This window comes from Festucalex cinctus, chromosome 10 (assembly GCF_051991245.1).
Source record: "Festucalex cinctus isolate MCC-2025b chromosome 10, RoL_Fcin_1.0, whole genome shotgun sequence".
Classification (NCBI taxonomy): domain Eukaryota; kingdom Metazoa; phylum Chordata; class Actinopteri; order Syngnathiformes; family Syngnathidae; genus Festucalex; species Festucalex cinctus.
In genome coordinates, this window is record NC_135420.1 from 25,924,996 (window position 1) to 25,949,651 (window position 24,656).

Here is a 24,656-nt window from a genome sequence, read left to right on the forward strand (position 1 = left end):
AACATCCGGGCATTTTCTATTATTTCCGCAATGCAACGCAATGTAGGCTACGGTGAAAATAAACGGTGTATTACTTTTGCCTGTGTCTAAACCAGGCAGATTGTTACAGTAGCCCAATCAAACGACATTTTATAACATAAAAAAAAAACTAATAAAAACTAAATAATGAAATAAAAAATATATCCTTAGCTAGAACAATCCAAAGTCCAATACTTTTCAATTGACGGAGGGTCATTTCACCGAGTTGACCGCCATCTTTACCACTTGTGACATAAACTCGGAATTGTCAATACACAGCTACAATTACATTTTGTGCATGTTTTATGTATTTTGTGCATGGGAGAGGACAAAAAAAGTCATCCAATTCTGAAATGACCCACATAGTCCCTGACAAATACTCTAAACTACAGTTCCTAAAGGTCATCCGCAGTTGTGGTGTGTAAATAAAATGCTAGTAGTCGTCGTAAAAAGGCACATATGTAAAAATGGAGCAGTACAGTTGTTGGGCAACGAGAGCCATATGTGGTTACTTAACGAGACACTTCTACGAGGCTTCCATCCGAAGAGTGCGGTGGCGAAGGAAGCGGAGAGAGGGAGTGGGGGGGGTGGATTTGCCATCTGGGGGGAGGTGGGGGGACACACAGCTGGATCATACATTAGCCAGCGGACCCAAACAAAATGGAGCCAAACACGTCTGTCTTGTGTCAGCTGGTCTGGAAAGTATTGGGGCTCGCAGGGTCACGATGCACGTTCTGCTCCGTGTTCTGTCCAATGCTTTATTTTTGTTTTGCTAACTTTAATATTTCAAAATGGTCTCAAGTTGACATCATTGAGCTTTTAGATATACAGTACGCCGTTGCTCGAGTGAAAAGATTAGAGTTTCAGCTGTTTATTGACAGTCAAACACTCAAATGCAAAATGAAAACTCACAAGGACTACGAAGGAGACGCCATCACCCGCCAACCTGACGTCACTCACGATGCCACACCCCTTAAAGGCAATTCTGCACGTGTGTACCAGACTTTCAAAATGTAGACGTGTCCAAATTCGAAGCGTAACAGTGAAAATTAGCCATTTTGTTTTAAAGCGTGACAGTGAAAATTAGCCATTTTGTTTTGAAGCGGCCATTTTGGGGCCATTTGCAAGGGTCCTTCGAAAATGAATTTAAGAGAGATTTTGTCGCATTGCTACCGAATTTGATTCACATTTTTAGACAGATGATGCTAACTTGTAAATATTTTTAGTTTTGGCCATTGTGGACGGAGAACGCTAGCAAAAATGAACATTTTTTTTTTGCTTATTTTGGCCATCTCAAGGGGTCCGTCAAAGACAAATGAGTCCTTGCTTCTACTTCAAATATGAGTGAAAGTTGTAGGAAAAAAACAAACGAGATTAAGAGAAAAGAGGTGGAAGCGAGTCTGTTATTGAGATGGAAAGACAAGAGTGAAAGTGGGCCGTGGTCGCCGTGGCGACGGTGTGGAGAGCCTCAGAGGTGCCCCTCGGGGGAGAAGGGGCGAGGACGAGGTGAAGAGCTGGACAACTTGACTTTTTAGAACAAAAAAAATAAATAAATGAGACCCTTATGTTTTTCCCTTGCAGGCGTACGAGCAGCGTGTGTTAAAACCATCCCGGCGTTGTTGTTGTCCTTGACGACGGGAAACCAGCGGGACCATTCGTGCTCGTTGGGCCCGTTTTTCGGCGTTCATCCCGTTGCCAGATGTGAGCGAGCGAACTTGCGTCCTTGTCGGCGTGATGAGCAAAGCAGAGATTTCCAGAAGCGTCTCTTGGTGGAGATAACATCCAGAGCAGAAAGCAGACTCAACTGCTGTGTTTATATGTAGTTCATGACAAGCATCTTGTAAAAACAGCAAGGTTGTTTTTGAAAAGGACAAATATCATGAATTTTTTTTACAAGCTGAAGTTCACCTTTGCATGAGCATTAGCTGCTGTCGCAGTTTTTGTACAACTGTACACGTGTCTGTTATTACTTAAATTTAGTGCAAGTGTTTACTGCTTTTTTTTGTTTGTTTTTTGTTTGTGGTATGAGCATAAATCCTGACTGCTATTCTATTTGTGTGTCTTTTTTTTTGTACTATAGGCCTACAGTAAAGTTTTGGTCTATACATAATGTAGCTTAGCATTAGCGTTGCCTGCTATTCCTGTTGTGTTTCTTTTTGTACTTTAGCGTAGCTTAGCGTAATCGTTAGCTAGCTGCCATTCCAGTTGTTGTTCTGGATTTTTCATGTAAAAAAAACAAACAAACTAGGTATTGGTACGGTATCGGAATAGGGGGGCAAAAAATGTTATCGGAATAACTAGTGTTTTTATTACCTGTACATAGCGCAAGTGTTAACTGCTTTTCTTGTATTTTTTTGTTGTTGTATTAGCATAAATCCTGCCTGCTATACTATTTATGTGTCTTTTTTGTACTATACCCTAAAGGTTTGGTTGATACATAATGTAGCTTAGCATTAGCATTCCCTGCTATTCCTGTTGTTGTTGTTTTTTTTGTACTTTACAGAGTAGCTTAGCGTAATTGTTAGCTAGCTGCCGTTCCAGTTGTGTTGTCCTGGATTTTTCCATGTTAAAAAAACAAACTAGTTATTGATACGGTATCAGCAGATACTGCAAAACTGGGTATCGGAATAGGGGGCCAAAGAAATCAGAACAACACTAGTGTTTTTATTAACTGTACTTCGCTTAGCACAAGTGTTAACTGCTTTTCTTGTATTTTTTTGTTAGTATTAGCATAAATCATAACTGCTATTCTATTTGTGTCTTTTTTTGTACTATACAGTAACGTTTTGGTCTACATAATGTAGCTTAGTATTAATAACGTTGCCTGCTATTCCTGTTTTTTGTTTTGTTTTTGTTTTTGTACTTTACAGCATAGCTTAGCGTAATCGTTAGCTAGCTGCCATTCCAGTTGTTTTCCTAGAGTGCTCACCTTTCAGTGCGTCCTCAGGCTATAAATCCCACATGTGTTTTTTTTTTTGTGGATGACGACGTTGCCTGATCAGCTGCTGCTTGCAGGCGACCAATCGCAGAGTGTTTTTTTTCCTCTGGCATGGCGAGCCCACCACATCTGGATGCATTTAGGAGCGAGCGAGCGAGCTTGGCCTCTCGTATTTGGTTTGGTGTACTCGGCGGCTGGCGTGGAAAAACAAACCCTAATGAAGTCTTGGCCCGCACTCTCGCTGGCTGCCTGGCCATGTTTTTTTTTTTTTTTTTTTTTGACCGCGCTTCAGTGGAAAAGATGAACGCGCGACAATCGGCCATTTTGTGGGATTTGTTGACATGTTTTTGCAAGTCATAATTAGCATTTAAATGTATAATATTTCCTTTAAATAACACCACGCCGACTTCTGTTCGCTCATTTTGCACTGCGAAAGGGACTAATGAGCTTTTCGGGGACACCGCTTCAGAAATGGACATTTTAAGACAGGAGTGGGCAAAGGTGTATGTAAAATAATGAAAACAGAAAATAACTCATTCTCATTTTAAAAAATGATTCTTAGGTTCATTTAGCGAATTAACTAATACTAGCATTAGAAAAAGTGACACCCTGAAATGTGTTAACACGATTCAGGATTATTTTTTGTTAAATGTGTCATTGCCAAGCCCAGCATCTCCTCAGAGGTGACGTCATCGACAAGACGGAGCCTGCAAGTTAAGGGGTGTTCACCCTTTTTAAAAACCCCATCAGCTCCACGTGGTCTGCAACCTATTATGAGCGCACAACAGTTCAGCCTCCAAAGACGTCAGTTTAACAGCTCATTGTTCTCAACCACGTATTGCGCGCAACCCCCCCCCAACCCCCCCCCCCCCCCCCCCCCCCCCAAAAAAAAACCCTCAAGCTCTGCAGCCCCCCGCCTCCCTTCTGTTTATTAATTCCAAACAGAAAATTGAATCATGAAAATCAGGTCTCTCTTTTTTTTTTTCCGTTACATTTAAATTAAATTTCCTTTTGCCATTAGAAAATAGAAAGAACCAATGACACACATATTTTCTTCCGACTTCCAACAGGTTAATATGTTTTTTTTTTTTTCTCAGTATGGCTTTGCAAAAACATGCAATATTTATTCTTTGCTACAAAACAAATCATAATCAGGCATTAATTTCAATTTTGGATAAAAAGACATTTTCTTCCAACTGTTTTTCAAGCGTGACAAGTTAGTAATTTGCTTTTTTATTTTCGTATTGTTCTGAAAATCTGATCTTTTTATGTGTTAGATGAAAAACAATATAAGAAGTCACTTTTTGATTTTTGATCGCCAACTGAAAAATTTTCATTTTGACTACTGTAACTTTTGAAAAGAAGCCCTCATCCATTCATTCATAAATAAGCCCGAAGAGGGTGACGAGCGAGCCAAAATGACGTTTTGTTAACTCAAGTATCTCCAGCAATGACATGCAGGTTGGTGCGGTCGGCCTTAATTGCATATGTGAGATGGATCGACCACAGTTAATGAAAAGGCCGAAAATCACCAAGATGATCTTTCGGCATTTTTTTTTTGATGGATGACGATGTCCATGCTGTGCAACATTTGTTTACATACCTAGCAACAAACACATGGACACGATTAGAGCCATACAAATACCCCCCCCCCCACACTATAATTATGCACTTAAAAAAAAAAAAAAAAAAAAAAAAAGACAGTGAACCATCAAGATTTGTTAAGGTTAGGAATCAAGCCTTGATGTGAACAGCAAAAATCTGCAAGTAATTAATTCCTTTTACCGGTACTTTAAAAAGGGTTAGCATTGCCTACAATAATAGTTGAAACCCAAAATATTTCCCAAACTCTGATTTTGTAGGGACATTGCTACTTAAGTCAAGTGATTAAAGCTGGCTGTTCTTGGCCCCGCCCCTATCTCCTGATTGGTCAACTTTATGATTGCAGGCTGTTCACGCACATGGAATATTTTCAAATACGTTCAAATCGATCGATCATTTTGGTACATTTATTTTCAGCTTTGTAACAGTTTGCACATGAAAATATAGAAAAGCATCCAAGATTAAAAACACAATTTACAACCTGGTTATATTGAATGTAAAAAAAAAAAAAAAAAAAAAAAAAAATCCCTCATAAAATGTGATGATTGTCAATTCACAGTACTTCAACAAAGCATCATAAAATTCCTCTGGCTAAATATACTCCAAAATATAATTTTATACACAAATATAGATGTATTATAGTCTCTTTCCTTTTTATACATGTGTACATACAAAAAGTATATATATGAAAAACACACCCTGGACTCAAACATTCCTAAAACTGTGACGTAACACTTTTTTCCTTTTAAGCAACAATAAAATCATCATGATCAATCATGTCGTATTTGTGAAAAAATAAAATAAAATAAAAATAATAATAATACTGTCAGACAAATTTGATATTGGTACTATTAAAGTCAATCAAAACTACAAAAAAAGCTACCATTTGTTACTTTGTATCACTTTTAGTTTGGAAAACTCCCCGTTAAAGAACGGTTACAATTCCGATCGACTAAACTAGGCAACCGCCGGCTGGATTAATTAACAATGTAAGAAATATTTATGTATTTAGGCTTAACTTTATTTTGCATTGGAGCTGGCCAAGCGAAAGTGGACATATCGCATTTAGCGAATTGTCCGAACGGAATTTTTATGCAATTGACAAATGCATCCATTCACAAAACAAAACAAAAAAAACAAAAAAAAACGGATATGAAATGTAACGGATGTGAAATCACTTAAATGCGTCAAATACGTGAGCGTCACATTCAACCTTTCAAACAACTATTTACAATATTTACACACATGTACAGTACAAAAAAAGGACACTTGACATTTTCTTTTTTTTTCCCCCAGAACGAGAAGATTGGTAACACTTAGCTTAGTTTAGCTTTGCATAAGAGAAACAGCTTGACTGGGTCAGACTGGACGTTTAAACTTCAGATTTTTGAGGTTTTTCTGGGAAAATCTAATAATGCTAACAATGCTAACGCTAATGGGTTTTTTTTGTCTCATTTTTGAGAAAGTGAAAAGAAAAGTGAAAGCAAAGAACTAACTACTGTATATATGAAAAAAATATGAAATAGAACAACATTTTGGCCTCATTTGTTTTGTTTTTGAGAACAAGAAAAAAGATCGGTACCTCTCTTTAAAGCGTCGTCTCTGGACAGTTAGCCTAGCTTAGCATAGGACAAACAGCGTTAGTGGGTCGGCCCTGTGAAAAGAAATTGATTAAACTACAGGTTAGGTCAATCTTTTTGTCTCATTTTAGAGAAAAAATTGAAGAAAAAACATTTATATAAAATTTACATTTTTTCTCTCATTTGATTTCTTTCCCAGAATGAGACAAGATGACAACAGAATGACAACAAGCCACGACTAAATTGTCATGAAGACAATGCTCATGATTTGACTCTGAGTGGTATTAACCTTTTTGTCACATTTTGAAGAAAGGGACATTTTGACCTCACTTTTTTTTTTTTTTTTTTTTCCCAAGAACGAGATAAGATTGGTCCCAATTTGGATGGGGCCTAGCCTAGCTAAACACAGAGAAAACTGTTTGGGGAATGCTCATATGCTAACAATGCTAATGGTCAGACTGTATAATGCCCGCTTTTTTTTTTTGTCTCATTTTGGAAAAAAAGTAACTCTATAAACACCAGTTCATCAGATTTAAAAAAAAAAAAAAAAAAAAAAAAAAAAAACGTAAAAATGCGGCTATCTTAGCTTAGTTGAATCCTACTGTATTAAGAGCACTTGTTTACAATACAACGAATGAAGAAAAAAAAAAAGCGTATAAAACGGTTGTTTTCTTATCAGTATGTTTTCACATTTGTCTTTCACATTGTTTGGCATTTTCAAACTTCTGTTTACATTCAAAACCGATAGCTTTCTTTACATACCACGTTGAAAACCTTTTTTTTTTCTTTTTTTTTTTTTTTTAAAGACCAGTATAGTGGTTCTTCCGTTCCGATCACATCCTGCATTACTGAAACAGCCTGCTTAAAATATCCTAAATTTTTCCGTTCACGCTACGTGTGGGCTAGCTTTGCATTTTAGCATCACCAATTTTTCTCTTATTAGGGCTTATTTGGACAAAATCCCTTATAGTTTGTTAAAGTACGCATTTGTTACAAGAATGTAATTTTCATGGCGAGTACTTGAAACTGTCATCAAATTTGATGCACCCACACGTTTTCACCATCCACATTATACAGCAATATCACAAATTTTGATCACCAATCTTTTTAAGACACTGGTTTCCTGTTCGATGAATTTCATGGCGTCCGCGTGCAATTTTTTTTTTTCCAAAACTTTTTGGCTATGTAGCGTGAAGTTGGATAAGGCCGGGAAGTACCGCCCCGTTCAGGATGTGGTCCCGCCGTCCCGGGTGTCACAGCACCCGGAGTTCTAATATAGTCTTTCGGACCCAGGCAGGAGGGGCGGGAAGGGGTCCGGCCCGGGTTGGTTCCGTCCGCTACGCCGTGCTGCTACTGGAGCAGGGTGTGCTCTGCGTGCTGCCGATGCTGTGGCCGGCGCTGCTGTTCTCTGAGGCGGGCGGACACTTTTGGACCTCCTTGGTCGTCCCTTCCGTCGCTGCCGCAGCAGCGGTCCCGCCTGGAAGAAACAATGTGAACGCGAGAATGATGAATGCAAATTAAAACATTTGTACAAATAACAACAAAGGGATGAAAAACTACCATGTAAATGACCAAAGTTAATGTTAGCATTAGCCAGTTAGCATGGCCATGCTACTTTACATCCACATTTAGAACTAGCTTTAGCAAATTAGCATAACTACTGTAGTTAGTGCGTTAGCATTCATACGCATTTGGTTTAGCCAGCTAGCATGACCAGTATTTTTTTGTTTTACATACATCGTTTAGATTAGCTTTAGCCAGCTAACACCACCACAATGTACCTCCATTTTACATACGTAGTTAGCCACATAAACAATAAAACAACATTGCTCCAATATTACATACAAAAGTGACCATTATGACAATTGCAATTGATGAGTTCTTGTGTTGTATACAGTTAGCATTAGCTTTAGCCAGCTAACACCACTACAGTGCACCTTTCCATTTTACATAATTAGATTTAGCCAGGCAGTGCGACCGCTCCACTTTACATCATTAGGGTCAATTAACAGTGAGCATTATTATCTTTATCAACGAAAAAGATCTTATGTTACATCGTTAGCTGTAGCTTTAACTAGCTAGTGAGGCCAAAGAGCGCTTCTATTTTACGTACAAACTTATCTGTTGTGAGCTAGAACAACTCCACTGCACCTATTTAATATTGAAAAAGTGGATGTTATCAACATCCTAATTGATCTCGGATTGCAGGTGTTCCTCATCTTGCCAGAAGCAAACGGCAACTGGCGTTAGCTTGCGAGTGTCAGCCAGCGAGCATCAAACGGCGTCCATTTGGCGCCGCTAGTAAAGGTAAATGTTTTCATGACATCACCGCGCGTGTTTGGAGTGCTGGCCAGACAAAGTCTAACAAAAAGTGTAAGAAAAAAACATTTGTTAAGGACGTAACGAGCAAAGTGTCAAACATTCAGCATATTGAAGGCTTGAAGACCTTTTATGGTGTCCAGCTGTGACGGGTTTAAAAAAAAAAAAAAAAAAAAGCAAAGCAAAAGGCGTTTATGTCTCAAGGGGGGGACGCTCACTCGCTCTGTTTTGGTGCGCGAACGCTTAAAAAGTCAGCAGGATATTTTTAGACGGGATCAATATTGCCTTGTAAGGTCATTTCATGCAAGATGGATGAAAAACTTTTGTCTTCTTCTTGCACCTGCGCCTTGTCCACAATCACTGTTCCTAATTTATTGTCCCGGCCTGGATGCTAGCTTTCATTTTTTTTAAAAACACTGTCCTATTTGAACAGAGAGAACCGAGAACAGAAAATAATAATCGTAAAACAACATGACACAAATGTTACATCGGAGTTGGATTTGATCTACACACCGTATCAAGGAGGTATGCAAGGTATGCAAATGGGACAAAACAGAAAAGGGAATGCGTGCCAGGCAACACTACACCATTGACGGAAGGGACGCAATGAAGTGGCACATTGCACAGGACAGAAGAATGTGGAATGGGACAGGACAAGGGTATCGAGCCAAGTAGCACAACAACCACGTGACAAAGTGACATAACACGTAGTAAAGAGAAGAGGTGTCGCGTGCCAGGCAGTAAAAGAGAACACCATGTGAAGAAGGGAGGCAATGAGTAGCAAATAGGACAGGAGAGGAGCCGTGAGCTCGGAACCAATAGAACAGGATTGGACAGGACCAGCTCGTGCCCGAAAACACCGGCGTTACGTTATCTTTCCAAATTTCTTTTTCAAGGGTCTTAAATAAAACAATAAGATGACTAACCTCATTTCTTAGGCGCATATGAATCTGCTCTGAAACTTAGCTCCACGGCTCACAAGTAGGAGTGTGACGATATATTGATATCGTGACAAATCGTGGTATTTTGTCTCCCGATAGATTATCGATACGCCTACGCAAGTATCGCGATATTTGTAGTTAATATACAGCCACTACAACAACTCAGGTGTTCATTACTTATTGAGCAATTACTTGGCGGGCCATTAGGGGGAGCACCTCATAAGAGTGGCAGGGAAATGGACGCAAGTCTTCAGGTGAAGAAGACTCATGAGCTTACTTTTACTTGCGTAAGACGTTTATCTGTCCAGCAACTGACTCAGATTCAATCTTCAACTTTAAAACATATTTTATGTTTTGACTTTTTGAAGCACACAATTTCTGAGTAATATTAATATTGATTTAATACTTAAGTCATTTGATTTAATTATTTACTTTTGCAACGCTACACAAAAAAATGTCACCGTTTATAAAATGAAACAATTGCATGACAATAGTGTTTAAGAAAGACACATTTGTTGACAGAAAGTGGTCTCTGTTAAGAAGACATTTGTATTGATTTAAAAAAAAATACACTAAAGTTTGAATATTGTGTTTTAGTGATGGTACAAAAAGAAACTATTTTCTCATTGAAAAAACAGTTTAATTCTTGAGTAGTTTTATCGAAGATGATCATGGATTTATTGCCTGACCAATATATCGATAATCGCGATATTCTTCTGTAAGCATTATAGCGATCGATTAAAAAAAAAAAAAAAAAAAAAAATCAGGCCTACTTAAATCCATCTAGTATTTCCTTTAAAAAAAAAAAAAAAATCCACACTTTCTATGCAGGCGACAATTACGCCATATGCCTTCCTTCTGTCAACAAGTTAGGAGGCTGAGTTTTGCAACCCTTCAACACATTTTGAGTTTTTTTCAGTTTTGCGTAAAAACAGAGAATGTAGCGACAGAACAATAGAATTTATTTAAAAAAAATAAAAAATTGAACAAACGAGTTTTCCATCTCAAACTCGCGTCCTCATCTCTGCCCGTGACCCTCATGAGGACAAGCGCTACAGAAAAAGGGCTGGACTAGCCTACCAAAAGGGAACCTCTCACTTCCTGGTCAAGGCTCCCGCAGGAAGAAGATGTTGGCACGAAGTGGACGGATTGTGAGTTTTTTCCTGCGAGAGCCCACGCAAGCCAACCGTAGGGAATTTCCACACGGAGAATATCCCTGACAACCTTTCAAAGGCAGGAAAGACGAGCGGGCCCTCGCCGCCGCGCAACAGGAAGTAGCCGCAAGTCCGTGTTATTGTGCGCCGCAGGATGTTTGGCCGCATTTTTGCCACTCCTCACATTCCTCGCGCGAGCTTCTGTTTTCCTTAAAAAGTGCTCACCTGTGTGCGAGTAGATGAACCAAAGCGCTCCGGTCAGCAGAGCGCCGATGGCGAAGGCGGCGAAGGCGATTCCCACCACCGTCGGCGTGTCTAGCAGGTGCGCCGCCGTGTCTGATCACAAAAAAACGGGATGATCAATGATTTTGGCTTTTATCACCTTTAATGCGCGCTTGTAAAATTGGCTTCATGTTCCGATTCACTGCTCCGGAAAATAACTTACTTTTATTGGTCGGATCATCTGGGCCTTCTTGTGGCGGTGTATCTGTAAAAACACAAATGATATTATGTTGAAATATATTTATGACTGTTTAAATACAAATACAGCAATAGGCATACAAAAAAGACCCAAATTAAAATGCAATATTATTTATAATACAGTATAGTAAGAAAATACATATAAACTCTCATATAAATAGATAAATTTAAACAAAAATACAATACAAATACTACAAAACATATTAAAAACACAGAACCAAATATATACAATTTACACAAAACAGAAATGTATCCAAAATATGTAAATATAAAAATGAGAAACATTAAAAATAGAGCAATCTATACAAAATACGTTAAAAACAGATTTATATGAATAATATGCAAGTTAAACTAGGTAAATTTATGCATTTTAAAATTACAGTAAAATACAGACAGGAATGCATAAACACAGACAATTTTAAAAATAAACATTTAAAAATTCAGAAAGCCAAACAAAAACACAAAAACCTTGATAATACGACAGCGCACGCAGAAATATACGGAAATATTTTGAAACAAAAAACAATCTTTTGAATAGATTTAACAACACAAACTAACATTTCATATAGATCTATACACTATTATATATAAAAATAAAGAAACAAACAAACAAACAAATATAAATATATATATATATATATATATATATATACACATACACATATACATACACATATACATATATATATATATCTATATCTATATCTATATATATTTATTTACTTTTGTCGAGTAAATAATCTTGCATGCTAGTGAGCTAACGTTCCAACAGGCTGTTATGCAGCGTGCTGATGAAGCGCTTCTTTTCTGTGGAATGTGTTGTCGGGGTCTTGAGCGATGAACCTCGCCGGGTCGGTCATGATGTCGCTTGGCGCGCGTCCAAGTTTCGCCCCAGTACAATGGCCTCTTTTCTTCGACTCTTATGTTTTTCATTAGGCCAGATAGGTCATCATTGGAGGGCACCTTCGCTCGCAGCAACAGCAATGTCATGTTGGAATGCAAGCCTTGGAAATAAGAACCAGTGTCCAACGGTCTGCATCCAGTTGGGTATGCAAAAACGGCCATTTGCTTGTTTTTTGGGGGGGATTTTATGGTCAATCAACAAACTTTGCTGACATCGACTACGAGGGATGGCAAAACATACTTTTAGCTTCATCCATGTGTCAATTCTAAGGGTGTCACGATTTCGATTTTTTATCGAAATCGATCGAAATTACGTCACGATTTCGAGCATCGAAATAGAAGAGAGGACACACGATTCGATGCCCCCCCCCCCCCCCCCGCGCCCGCCGCCACCGCCGCCACCGCCACCTCCCAGGAAAGCAAATGAGACGCAGCCATTCAGCTACTAGCTAACGGCACTTGTTAGCTGACTTCTCCTGCAGTCATGATGGCAAGCGCGGACAGACACAGCAATGGTGCTTCAAGCCGCTCCCGCTTCTCTCGTCACCAGTTTGGAAACATTTTGCGTTCCCGGTGAGTTATGTCGACAACGTTCACGTTGTCGATAAAAAGACCACAGTTGCAAGATATGCTATGTGCGCGTACTGTACTCGGCCACGGTGTTACGCCCGGCTCGTCAAGGGGAAGGGAAGTAACACAATAACAGAAAATATAGAGTAGATAAACACGGGTCGACTTTAACATCTGAGTAGTTTTAATTGAAATTTCAGGCAGGGGTTTGACAAGGGAGTGAAAGTGGAAGGTGAACAAATAATAACCGCATTTGACAGAACTGACAGAACGGAGGAGAAACAACAATAACCAATAGGGGTATAATACACGGATACACAATAGCGTCGCGCTGGCACAGTCGTCCAATCGGAGTGTCGCGCTGGCACAGTCGTCCAATCGGAGTGTCGCGCTGGCACAGTCCTCCAATCAGAGTGTCGCGCTGGCGCATTCAAACTGAAGTACCATTATACGGGCACCAGCCGACACAAACACACACATACATACTAGGGGAGCGGAGCCGGCGGCGGGACATTTACGCAGGCATCACAAAGATTTAGATTTATCAAATTCAACTAGAAGTGGGAAAACAACGGTCCAACCAACTATTTCATCCTCATTTACAGTGAAACTTCCACACACTTCAGCTCGCGCGAAACGCCAGATCCATAGGTCTATTTATAGCAGCAGACCTGCAGCCTTGGAAAACGCTGGATTCAAACATTTAATTAGTGTACTTGAACCACGCTACAGTATGCCCAGCAACTGTAAATGTTGGGATATAGTTTGTTCAGGCTGTATTTGTTCCATGACTTTGGATACAATATATTTTTTGTTGTTGTTGCACATTGCACATTATTTTAAGAGGAACGCACAGCACACTGTTGTAACCAAAAACAGTCAATAGATGGCAGGCACCCACTGTGACTTTTTGTTTTTGTTTTTTTATTTTTTATTTTACACTTCAGTAAGAACAAGACGGTTAACTTTATATTGTAAATAAATTCTTTGAATTTGATCATTCCTGCCTAATGCCAATTATCATATATTACATAAATTTACACAAAAATAATATGGAAATTGCATCACCTATATGTAGCCGATCTTTTGAAATAAGATTTACTGTACAATGAATAGAACCAATGATCATAGACTAGCCTTAGCCTACAGAAGCATATGCCTCTGTGTTATAAAGTGGGGGAGCGGAAAAAAAAAAAAAAAAAAAAAAAAAAAATCGAAAAAAAATCGAATCGTGACCCCAAAATCGAAATTTAAATCGAATCGTGGAGTTGGCGAATCGTGACACCCCTAGTCAATTCACAAACTCTCTAGGCTAAGTTCATCTGAAGGACCATCTGAAATGCCAAATGGACCTCAAAATGGCCGCTTCCAACCAAAATGGCATACTTCTTGTTTTGCTTCGTCCGTGGCTTCATGAGACATTTTTTTTTGTGGGTCTACTCATGACAGACATGCTTCTAAAGTCAAACCGACCTAAATGTTCAAAAACAATCAACAAAGTTTGTCTTTCAAGGACTCCTGGGAATTAATAAATGGAGCTTAAAATGGCTGCTTCCAACCAAAATGGCAGATTTCCTGCGTCTTTTTGTCCATTTGCTTCTTGAGACTTTTTGTGGGCTTACTAATTAACAGGCATCCTTCCTAAATTTCATGCTCATAAATGAAACTAATAAAAATCCCCAGGACAAATTTGGCTTCAGGACCCCGGGAAATGGCCAAAATATGTAAAAAATAATTGAACGCAAAATGGAAGACTTCCTGTCACAGATTCTTGAGACTTTTTTTTGTACTCATGACTGACATGCCTCCGAAATGTCATGCTCTGAAGTCAAACTGTTTGTTCAGGTCATCAAGTTGTGAATATTCCCCCGTCCATCCATTTTCACTTATTCCTCACAAGGGTCGCGGGGGGTGCTGGAGCCTATCCCACTTGGCGTGGTACACCCTGAACTGGTTGCCAGCCAATCGCAGCTCACTGTGAATATTCCTACATCCCAGAATTCCCTGAAGGCACCGTATCTCCATCTGGGTGAAGAGAGCGACTGGTGATTGGAGGAGAACCAGGAAGTAACGCTACACTGCCACAACATAAAGCCTGGCATAATGCGGCCCTTTTCCAGCTAGCTTAGCAACATGCTCACCGCCGCGTCTTCCTCAGGAATTGAACGCCGGCCTCGTCCAACGTCAACACTGGCACCGGCGCTCCGAGACGGCGGAAAAAAATAAAATAAAAAAATAGTCGTAAATCCGCCAATGTCGGTACGCGACGTTCCTTCAGGAGTTTCTGCTCACGCTACGAGACTTCCTTCATGGAAACCTTGACGACTAACACGTCGTATAATTTCAAATTTTTCATCGTCTGCAATGTTGCAAGAGTTATATTGATTTTGAAACACTCCATTTGGCCAGTGGCGTACGTCACACATCCATACATTTCGATAACACTTTGAACACAACATTTTGAGAGTATTGTTTTCCAGCAAAGTACTGTAAAAGTCAGAAGTGGTAGTAAAGAAGAAGACAATAGTAGAGTCTTGCTGACGCCTCAATAGGGCGTGTGTGCGCTAGTGACATCATCACATGGACACCTCCAAGAGATTATCCCCTGATGGAGTGGGATGAGTTGCTAAATAAGGAGTGATCTTGTAGGAGAAAGGAGTGGGATGGGAGGAAAAGGGTGGTGGGGGGGTGCAAGCCGAAGCTGCTAAGTGAAAACAACTGGAGCTTAGTGCTCGTATGACTCCTTTTTCCAGCTCTCCCTCATCGCGAGCCAGCAGCCAAAAGCTGGCCCTCATCCACACACGCACGCACGCACACGCGCACGCACGCACACGCGCACGCTTGTGTACGAATGGTTGATGTAAACAGACAGACGATGACACGTAATGAGGCGCAGATGTAAGGGAGGTGGTGTTCACTGTCGTGTGACTTCATTTCTGACACACTACACTACACACCGCTTATCACTCACACACATGCAAGCACACCGCACAACATTCACACTCATGCGGGACAGTTTTACTGCGTATGAAAGCACCAATATGCAATTAAACATACGATCATTGCACATAAGTCAGTTTCACTGACAAATGTATTCTGTCCTGTAATTAGGACAATCAAATACTGTAGTAAAGTACGATAAATTACAGTAAAGCTGAGTAAAAAGGGGGGTAAAAAATAGCATGACGTTAAGCAATGCAAAGCAGCAAGAAATAAAAAGTACAGTAAATGAAATTAGTGCAATTGGCTGACAAGCAGTTCAGGGTGCGCTTCCTGCCCCGAACTCAGCTGGAGCTGGGATAGGCTCCAGCACCCCCGCAACCCTTGTGAGGAGCATGAGGTTAAGAAAATGGATAGATGGATAAATGAAATTAACGTGGACTAAAAGGAGAGTAAAGCAAAGTAGTAAAGCAGAGTAGTGTCCCGTGAAGTAAAGCAAAGTCAAGTCAAAGTAAAGCAGCTTGAAGTAAAAATATAGTTAACCTCCTGACTACCAGCAATTCGGCTTTGCTCCCTTTGATTGCATCATAAAAGAAAATGGCTTCCCTGAGTGCACGCACTTTCTAGGGAAGAGGAAAAGTAAGTGTATAACACTTTTTATTGAACAAATTTAGGCTTTAAATGTTGTTAGCATGTTTTCTATAAGACTCTTAAGAACACATTAAAGTATTGTTTGAATTATTTTAACTGTATTTGAGCCTAGCATTTCAGTTTTAAAAAATGTCCTCTGTAGTGGACATATCATAGCTTAAAAATAAAAACTTCTTTTTTTTTTTTCTCCCCAAAACTGCTTTTGCAGTATTCCAGTTACTTCACACAGATTGGGGAATATCAAAATAAACATGACTGGTAGTCAGGAGGTTAAAGTTAAGCAACGGTAAACTAGGAGTAAAAGTAGCGTGAAGTAAGACAAAGAAGAGTAAAGCCGGGCATCGCGTAAACAAGACAAGATTAATGGGGAAAAAAAAACAGCACAATGAGATAAAATAAAGTGAAAGTAAATGTAATTTGAAGTAAACGTACAATAAAGCAAAGAGTGAAGTAAAAGCAGCAGAAAATTAAAGCAGTGTGAAGTAAAAATACACAAAGTAAAGTATAAGTAAAGTAGCAATGAGTAAAGTAAAGCAAAATAAGTTAAGGTACAGTAATTCAGACTAAAGTCAATGTAAAACTGGTACAGTAAAAAAAGTACAGTAAAACAACAAAGTAAAAGTGACAAAAGCAAAAAGTAAAGCAAAAGGCTGCATTCAAACTAGAGTAAAGTAAATGTAGAATCAAGCAAAGATAAATAAAAGTAGCACAAAGTAAAAGTGCTGTTATTGTTACCCATTAAGCCAAAAGTAAAGTCAAAGTAAAGCAGAATAAAAGTGTAAAGTCAAAGTAGTACCAAGTATCATGAAGGAAAGCAAAAAGAAAGCTGTGTACAAAAGTATAGTAGAGTACAAAAAAAAAAAAAAAAAGTACTTTTACTTCACACATGTACCCAAAATCACGAACAAGTAAAATGTCTCAAAGGGGCAACTTGGCAACTTTCAACATTTTGCACAGGAATACCTTTTGAACAGATTCTCACTACTACCTGCTTTTTTTTTTTCATGAGGAACTTTAAAAACAAACAAAAACAAACAAACAAACAAACTGGCATCCTGACCTGTCTTGTGGGGTGGGCGGTCCCCGTCCAGCAGGATGAGGGCTTTGCTGCTGGTCCTGGCGTTCATCATCATGTTCAGGATGTCCCCCACCTGCAGGGAGTCGCACGGCCTGCTCGCACCCACGCACTGATCAAACAAACAAACAAACAAACAAACAAACAAACAAACATCACCACGAGACAATAAGACAAAAAAGCCCTTTCACACAGAGATAACACAAAATTTCGATTTTCCTTGTGAGTGGCTCAATGAATTCTATTTGTCCTTTTTTGGTGTTTTTGTTTTAAGCATTAAAATTGTTTTTTTTTTTTTGGGGGGGGGTCACCTTAATCAAGAATGAAGCAGTACTTCAATACAACATTTAGCCAGCAGGGGGCATCAATCAATCAGGGTGCATACCGGCGCAAGGTGGGGGTCGGCGTCGGTGTCGGCGCACGGCGCCATCGTGCAGTGCAGGAAGAGCCGCGACGCGTTCAAGTGGGACTTGAAGGTGAAGCTGAAGCTCTTCTTATCCTTCTGCGCGTGCTGCCGGAAGCTGAGTGAGCCGTCGGTGGGGCAAACGGTCTCGATGAGCGTGTAGGACGACGCCTCCTCGGGGTTGGCGTCGGGCGAAACGAAGCACGACAGGATGTTGAAGCCCACGTCCGCGTCGGACGACGTTGATGTGACCTGAAAGACGAGAGAGAGAACATCGGTCAATTCGCGTATCGTCTTTCCAAAATGAACAAAACAGAAACAGATAAAAATATATTTTTCTTCCTGATGAAAGAAGAGACTCTAATCTTTCTTTTGGTAGTGTTTTTAAAGAAATGGAACATTCTGTGGGCCTTGCAAAATCAGTCAAAATCAGGGAAAATGGCTGCCAGTGAGTGAGTTCATATTCTGTATATTATCTACTATACCACCCGATAAAAAAGTCCGCAAACAAAGTGACCCAGCTAATTAATTCCACTTTCTCAAAGGTCGGCAAAGGCCCCCATTAAACTCATCCGAGCGTCTCTAAAAAATCCTGGGAAACAAAAGCGGCCCTTTTGGTGCACGTTGCACCTTGCGCGTTCGGGGTCAGCTCTCAGCACGGTGCCACTTCTGACGGCCAAGAAGCTGGCGGCAAACACACAAGAGCTCTTTTGTTGGCTCCCGCTGATAGCGTCATGAATCACCGCTTCAAAGGCCAGTGCGTGCCACCTCCCTTGACCTTCTCCTAGTAAATATTTGCCGGGATACCATAAGGAGGTGAACTCATGAGCACTGGTGGGAAGTAACAAAAGTACAAATACTCAGTTACTGCACTTCAGAAGATTTCTTGCAAGCTTATGACGTCACAACATCCGGACACCAGCAGTTCACATTTCCTTACATGGAAATTTAGAAAATAAAATTGAAAAAACAAATGTAGAACATATGTAGCTGAGGTCCATTGAATCAACGCATGAAATTGTGTCGCCGACTTGGCAAAGTATAGCGGGAAGTGACCCGACGAGAAAAGACACGAGCACAAACCTCCACGAAAACCTTCTGGTTCTGCAAGACGGTGTTGAAGGCCTGGCGGGACGGCTGCTCGGAAGGCGGCGTGTTGTACAGGTCCATATGGAAGGTCATGTTCACGGGCCGAGCCGCACCCCTTCCCGGGATCTTCCTGGGTGGCGCTTCCGGGGTTTTCCTGCTTTCCTGTCGGTACGTGCAGTTGAACTGGGAGGAGAGATTCAAAGACAAGACAAAACATCAGATCAGATTGTGCTGATCCAGCAACTCTAAACCAAAATGGCAGACACACCGTCTTTTTTTTTTTTTTTTTTTAATATAGGACATTTAAATGGCTTAAGAATAAAGAGTAAACATAAGTTGAGGACTTTATAGGTGAGAGAATCCATTTTGCTTGTTGTTGTTTCTGTTACCGTTATGATTGACAGCTGATCTCTAGGTGGCATCCTTTCCAGGTCCACGGCCTCCCTGGGGAAGAGAACCTCACCGGATTCCTGGTCCTCGTACTCCAGGGGCCCGCCGCTCCCGTCCTTCGACTCGCTGTGACTTATCAGGACCTGACAAGGAAGAAACATGATATGCTCGTCTCCTTTGCTTTTTAATAATAGTTGTATTGTTGATGTAGCCTTCAATCAGCCCCCCCCCCCAAAAAAAAATCATCATCTATTTTCTACCGCTTATCTAAGGTCGGGTCAGTCAAAAAAAATGAAAAATTAACATCATACATGATACACAATGAGGAATTCACCAGTTTCCTGTCGCGCTAAACGCCCCCCAGAGGAGGTCATGAGGGATCCACTCAGTGACAATTCATCTCTTTTTGGAGCAGAGTTCAAAGTTTATCCCCCGCGCTACACAAAAGCAGCACTTGGACATGCGCCCGGGTTGTTAAAATTGCAGCGGACGGGCAGACAGACAGACGCGTAGACGTCAGGCAGGATGAGCAAACATCCTGGATGCTTTCCACCATAACGCAGATAACAGAGGTCGAACACCGCAAGCACGCCACAGTTCAGAACGCATCCCAAGAAGGGGCTCGTGAAAACAAAAATTCTTCAAAAAGGGAACATTTTCAAATGCAATTATATAACTTTTTGTTTTCCCACAAAATGACAATTTTTTTTTTCACAAAAAACCCTCTTCCTTAAATTATGTATTTATTCTTGGATTAAAAATCAAAATTTTGTATGATAAAGCTGCAAATTTATTCTGACGATGACCACATTTTATAATAAAAATCCAACAATCTTACAAACTTTACTACCAAAAAATGAAACAAAAACTTTTTCATTTAATCAAAAAAAAAAAAAAAAAAAAAATCCAAAGATTTTTAAAGGCTTTCAGAAAATGACCTTTCTTGCGGGAAAAAAAAAATCTTTTGTTTAATTTTATTTTGTAAAATTGTGAATTTATTCCGAAAATAATGCATTTATACATATAAAAAAATCCAATATTTTTTCTCATAAGTAATTTTTTTTCTTTAAAAATATGCAATTTTTAAATAATCTAATTATGATTTTACTCTCAAAAGTTACCAAGTCAAACATGACATCGAAAATGTTTTTTTTTTACTTGAAAATCGATAATGTATTTCATTGAAACATACATTTTGCTATAAATGCATGAAATCATTCTAAAAAAAAAATACAAAATTGTTTTTATTCAAAAAAAAATAAAAATCCCAGACATTATAATGAATTTCATTTCAGAATACACGGTACAATATTGCACCAGTATTATGAAATTACAACTTTGTTTTGCCACAGAGGAAGTCACATGACTTCCTACTCATAGAAAAACAAAAACATAATTGCAAGTTGACGGACTCACGGTGTTGATGTGGAGGGCGTCGGATGTTCCCTGCAGGGGGTAAACGGTGGTCTGGCACCCGTTGGGTGTCGTCTCCAGCGTGTAGTGGGTGGCGTTGACCGTCGCTTTGCATTGCGGGTCTTGAAGCGTCAGGTTGGCGTGCGCAAAACCATTGGCCTAATTGCATGGCAACCACATTGACATTCTGCTATCATCAGGCGTACCTAATAAAAAGACCAGTGATGTTCCCGACTCACTTGGAGGCTCTCTTTGCTGATGCTGACCACCATCTTGGCGTCACGGCACTGCACGACCAGCCCGACGCTGAGGACGGCCCGGTGCTCCTCGGGCTCCGTCTTCTCCCAGGGGTGCTCGTCCAGCAGGGAGGGCGGCGGCAGGTGGGGCAGGCCCTCCGACATAGGCGGAAAGAACGGGAAGGGCAAGCCCGAGCGGCGTGGAGAGCCCCCGCCACGTCCTCCAGAGGGCGGCCCGGAGTCGCGCAGGATGGACAGCTCTGGGGGTAGCACGCTTTCCGCGTGGCCCGACAAGTCTGGAAGAAGAAGAAGAAGAAGTTTAATTCGTTCCATCACTACATTGAAATGAACTCATGTTCCATTCGTCAGTTTCAGCCTTGCTGCATGAGCCTTGCAAGTGATTTCAAAACTTCTTGATCTCAAAAAAAAAAAAAAAAAAAAAGCCATTTGTTATTAGAAAAAGATGTTTTTTTTTTCAAAATATGTTGCAAGCTCATAAGAACAAGGACAGAAAAAAAGTTTCATTTTTTTTCCAACAAGTCATTGTAATCAGTATCTGTTACAAAAAAAATACATCTCAATGTTGCAATAAATAAAAAAAATATATATACATATATTCAAACATACAGTATATATAAAAAGTTTGCAATGGTGTGTAGAAAAAAAAAAAATCACATTTTTCAAGAATATAGCTGAATTAATCAGAAAAGTCACTTCATTTTTTTTCTGGGAAAGAAATGTATGAATACAGTACTTTTTTCTTTTTTTTTAAATTTAGAAGAGATCGCTTTAGTTTTCATCTTATAAAAGCATTGCAATAATTTGTGACTTTTGTTTAATAGGAAAAAAAGCACTTATCAGCAAGCTTGTTATGGAAGAAGTTAAGGCAAGTAACAGTCCTTTTACAAAAAAAAAAGTCGCAACAAATTAATCCAAGAAAAAAGGTGAACCATAATTAAACATTTAATATTTTATATACAACAACGATGTAACATATTTAATGTTTATATATAGCAACAATGCGTCATATTCAATATTCTCTGCGACGAATACTCAATGTGCGACAAAACTCTAATGCACCCAATGTGATGTTCTATACAACTCTAATGTTCTATACCACTTTAATTTCCACATGGTTACCTTGCTGTTTGAGCCACACGTTGAAGTGGTTGGCCACAGGTGTGTTGGTGTAGGTGGTGACCGGGCCGTAGTGGTTCTCCTCGGCCCATTGGATCAGCGCCTGCGGCCCGGATGGTAAGCGCTGCTTGGGGGATTTGGACACTTGCATCAGCCTCTCCGTACCTGAACTTATGCTGACGCTGTCAGAAGCCTGCGTGAGAAAAAAAAGTTTTTTTTTTTGTTCAATTCCAGGATTTATTCCGCCTCATTGAAATAAATTGAAGTGAATTTAAACATGGGTGTGCTTCTTACCACAACAGTGAGCTTGCCCACCACTTTGTGGGATTTGATGACCCAGTTGACCGACTTGACACATTTGAGCAACAGAACCACGTCACGGTGGAGCGGAGCGTCGTCCTCCAGCGGACGCAGTTCCACTATCACTTCCACCTGGAACGCACTAGACAACCACAGGGCAATCGGTCAAAAAAATGTGCTATACAACTCTCATGTCGCATTTGACATCGTTTGCATTTGATATTCAATACAACCCTAATGTATAAAGTTTTTTTTTCTGGCTCAAATTGAGGCAGAGGTGGTATCACCCTGACAATGATGGTTGACTACCGATACCAGTTATCGGCGCCACAATCAGTCTTATTTTAAGGACTGATACCATTCAGAGACTAGAAATTATATGAATACAACATTGCCATTAATTTTTGCCTTTTTTTTTTTAACTACAATAATTTAAAAAAATTATCCACTAGTACATATTAAATTGTAAATATAGTTCAGCGTTGTCGTAAAACACTATTATGTGTTCTTATGACTTTGGCCAGGAAATGGCCGTGTGTGCAACGTTTGCTCCATGATCGGTTTCTTCTTTGGTACATTACTTGCTTGCTTCAAGGTCTTTCTGGTACACTGCTTTTGATATAGCGCTGGAGTGCTGTGTTGAGCGATATCAGTGGCTCAGGCTGGAGGTGGCAAGGAAATTAGGTGGAGGTGGCCGCCTCACAATTTTATACACAGGAAAAACCCTGTCCAATATTTATGACACAATGAAAGTTTTTGCAGCAGCAAAAACACATACATAGCAACTGTTCTATACAACCCTAATGGTGCATTTAAACGGAATATTTCACGTGCATACATCTCCAATGCAGCACATTTACATGATGAATGTTCTATCCAACTGAAATGAAGCATATGTGTCATGTCTCTGCATTCAGTATGTGCTTGGTTGTGCAGACCTGCTGGAGTTGGGCGCCTGCAGCTCCACGACGTGGACCTCCTGGTCGTGGTGGGATGCGGAGAGGACGCAACCTTTGGAGGCTTGCGGCTCCACGTAGCCGCCGAGGTAGTTCAGGGACAGGAACTTGTTGTCGATCTTGCATGTGTCGGAGAGGAGAGGATCTGAGAAAAGAGGTGGTGGTTAGTCTTTGTGAACGCTCTGTGTGTCTCATTATGTGTGTGAGGGCCTTCGGGGGACTTTTTTTTTTCTTCCCCCAGGTCAAAAGGAGCAAGGTTAACATCTGGTCCATATTTATACTTTTTCTCCAGGTTGTCATCTGAGCTGGATTGCCCAAGCTGTGGTTTGACGTAAAGCGCTAAAGACAACAAACCTTGTTGTGTTTTCAGCATGAAAGAGCAGCTGAAGAGCGCATTACTAGCTTGACTCCTTCGCGATGCAGAAAGACGGACGCTTCCTTATTTGGCGAGGTGAACCTTGTGTGAATATATTTATTATTTTTAAGTCCTAGATCAGCTACGAAGGACCCTTGGAAATGACAACTTCAAACCAAAATGGCTGACCTTCTTTGACCTTTCCGGCATGGCTCCTTGTGACTTTTTTTGGTGGGTCTACATCTCTATCTATATCTAAGCGAGCAACACACAAGCATGCCACAGCCTTTAAAAAAAAAAAAAAAAAAAAAAAAAAAAAAAAAAAAAAAAAAAAAAAAAAAAAAAAAAGGAACGTCAGGAAGCCTGCAGGCATGTGTTGAGGAATGTCGGGAATTTCACCTTCTCCGACTTTGATGTAGATATCTTGAGTCATCCGGAGCTCGGAGAAGGAGGTGACGGCCCCGTACATCTTCTGGGCCCAGCTGAGGAGGTGCTCGTTGCCGTGGGGAAGCAGGAGCTCCTTTTGGACCTGACAGGAGAGGGAGAAGTTTCCTGGCTGGAAACGAACCTCGGAGCCTTCGGGTACCTGAAGGAGGAAGGAAAACACGGCGCGTTACAGGAAATACATACTTTAGCAAGTCAATATGAACACAGAGGTAGCTTAAAAAAACAAAACAAAAAAACACTGTCAATACTTTTCAGATGCAATGGGGGAAAAAAAAAATAAAAGTCACGCAAAGAGTCCAAAAAACAAGTAGTGGTCTCCGAAATGGAACATTCAGCCTGTCATCTGCTGGATCTGTGCTGGCCGCGCTTCATTTCACAGAGATAAACATCGTTCATTTGTTCAAACATCACTCTGCAAGCGGCCTTCTGCATCCTTTTCATCTCGTAGCGAGCCGGCGTCACATTCCGAGACAGAAACACGGCGGGAATAAGACGTCTTCCTCGGCGTGCATCATCACGTCTCAAATCTCTTTGACGTTTGTTACATTCAGAGACATCCAAGACTTTAAACTGAGTTTGATGTTTACGAGCGCTGATTGGATTTGTGTACACAACTAAGCACACCGTATGTTAGGGTCCAGTCACCAACCTTAGATGGTCTTTGATGTTTCCAAGACACGTAACGTTAAGTTCGTCTGATGTTCGTCAAAGACGAGTTCATGCAAGATGGAAGTTATCGATGTTTACAAACTACAAATT

General features: G+C 40.3%; 1 protein-coding gene across 6 annotated transcripts in view; it reads right to left on the reverse strand.

Annotated features, from left to right (window-relative positions):
• Positions 1 to 4,951: 4,951 nt before the first annotated feature.
• Positions 4,952 to 24,656, reverse strand: part of tgfbr3 (transforming growth factor, beta receptor III) — a 259,659-nt gene continuing 239,954 nt past the window's right edge. For 5 of the 6 annotated variants that reach the window (XM_077533668.1, XM_077533667.1, XM_077533670.1 and 2 more), the window contains 13 exons: positions 23,850 to 24,036; positions 23,078 to 23,240; positions 22,134 to 22,281; positions 21,843 to 22,032; positions 20,706 to 20,998; positions 20,470 to 20,625; positions 19,053 to 19,196; positions 18,658 to 18,846; positions 17,557 to 17,826; positions 17,157 to 17,283; positions 10,998 to 11,039; positions 10,778 to 10,888; positions 4,952 to 7,615 (listed from right to left, as the gene is read on the reverse strand). In XM_077533668.1, the coding sequence (XP_077389794.1) occupies positions 7,476 to 7,615; positions 10,778 to 10,888; positions 10,998 to 11,039; positions 17,157 to 17,283; positions 17,557 to 17,826; positions 18,658 to 18,846; positions 19,053 to 19,196; positions 20,470 to 20,625; positions 20,706 to 20,998; positions 21,843 to 22,032; positions 22,134 to 22,281; positions 23,078 to 23,240; positions 23,850 to 24,036 (2,160 nt within the window). In that variant the 3' untranslated portion in view covers positions 4,952 to 7,475. The remainder of the gene's footprint in view (positions 7,616 to 10,777; positions 10,889 to 10,997; positions 11,040 to 17,156; positions 17,284 to 17,556; positions 17,827 to 18,657; positions 18,847 to 19,052; positions 19,197 to 20,469; positions 20,626 to 20,705; positions 20,999 to 21,842; positions 22,033 to 22,133; positions 22,282 to 23,077; positions 23,241 to 23,849; positions 24,037 to 24,656) is intronic. The other variant, XR_013285283.1, reaches the window with a different exon arrangement.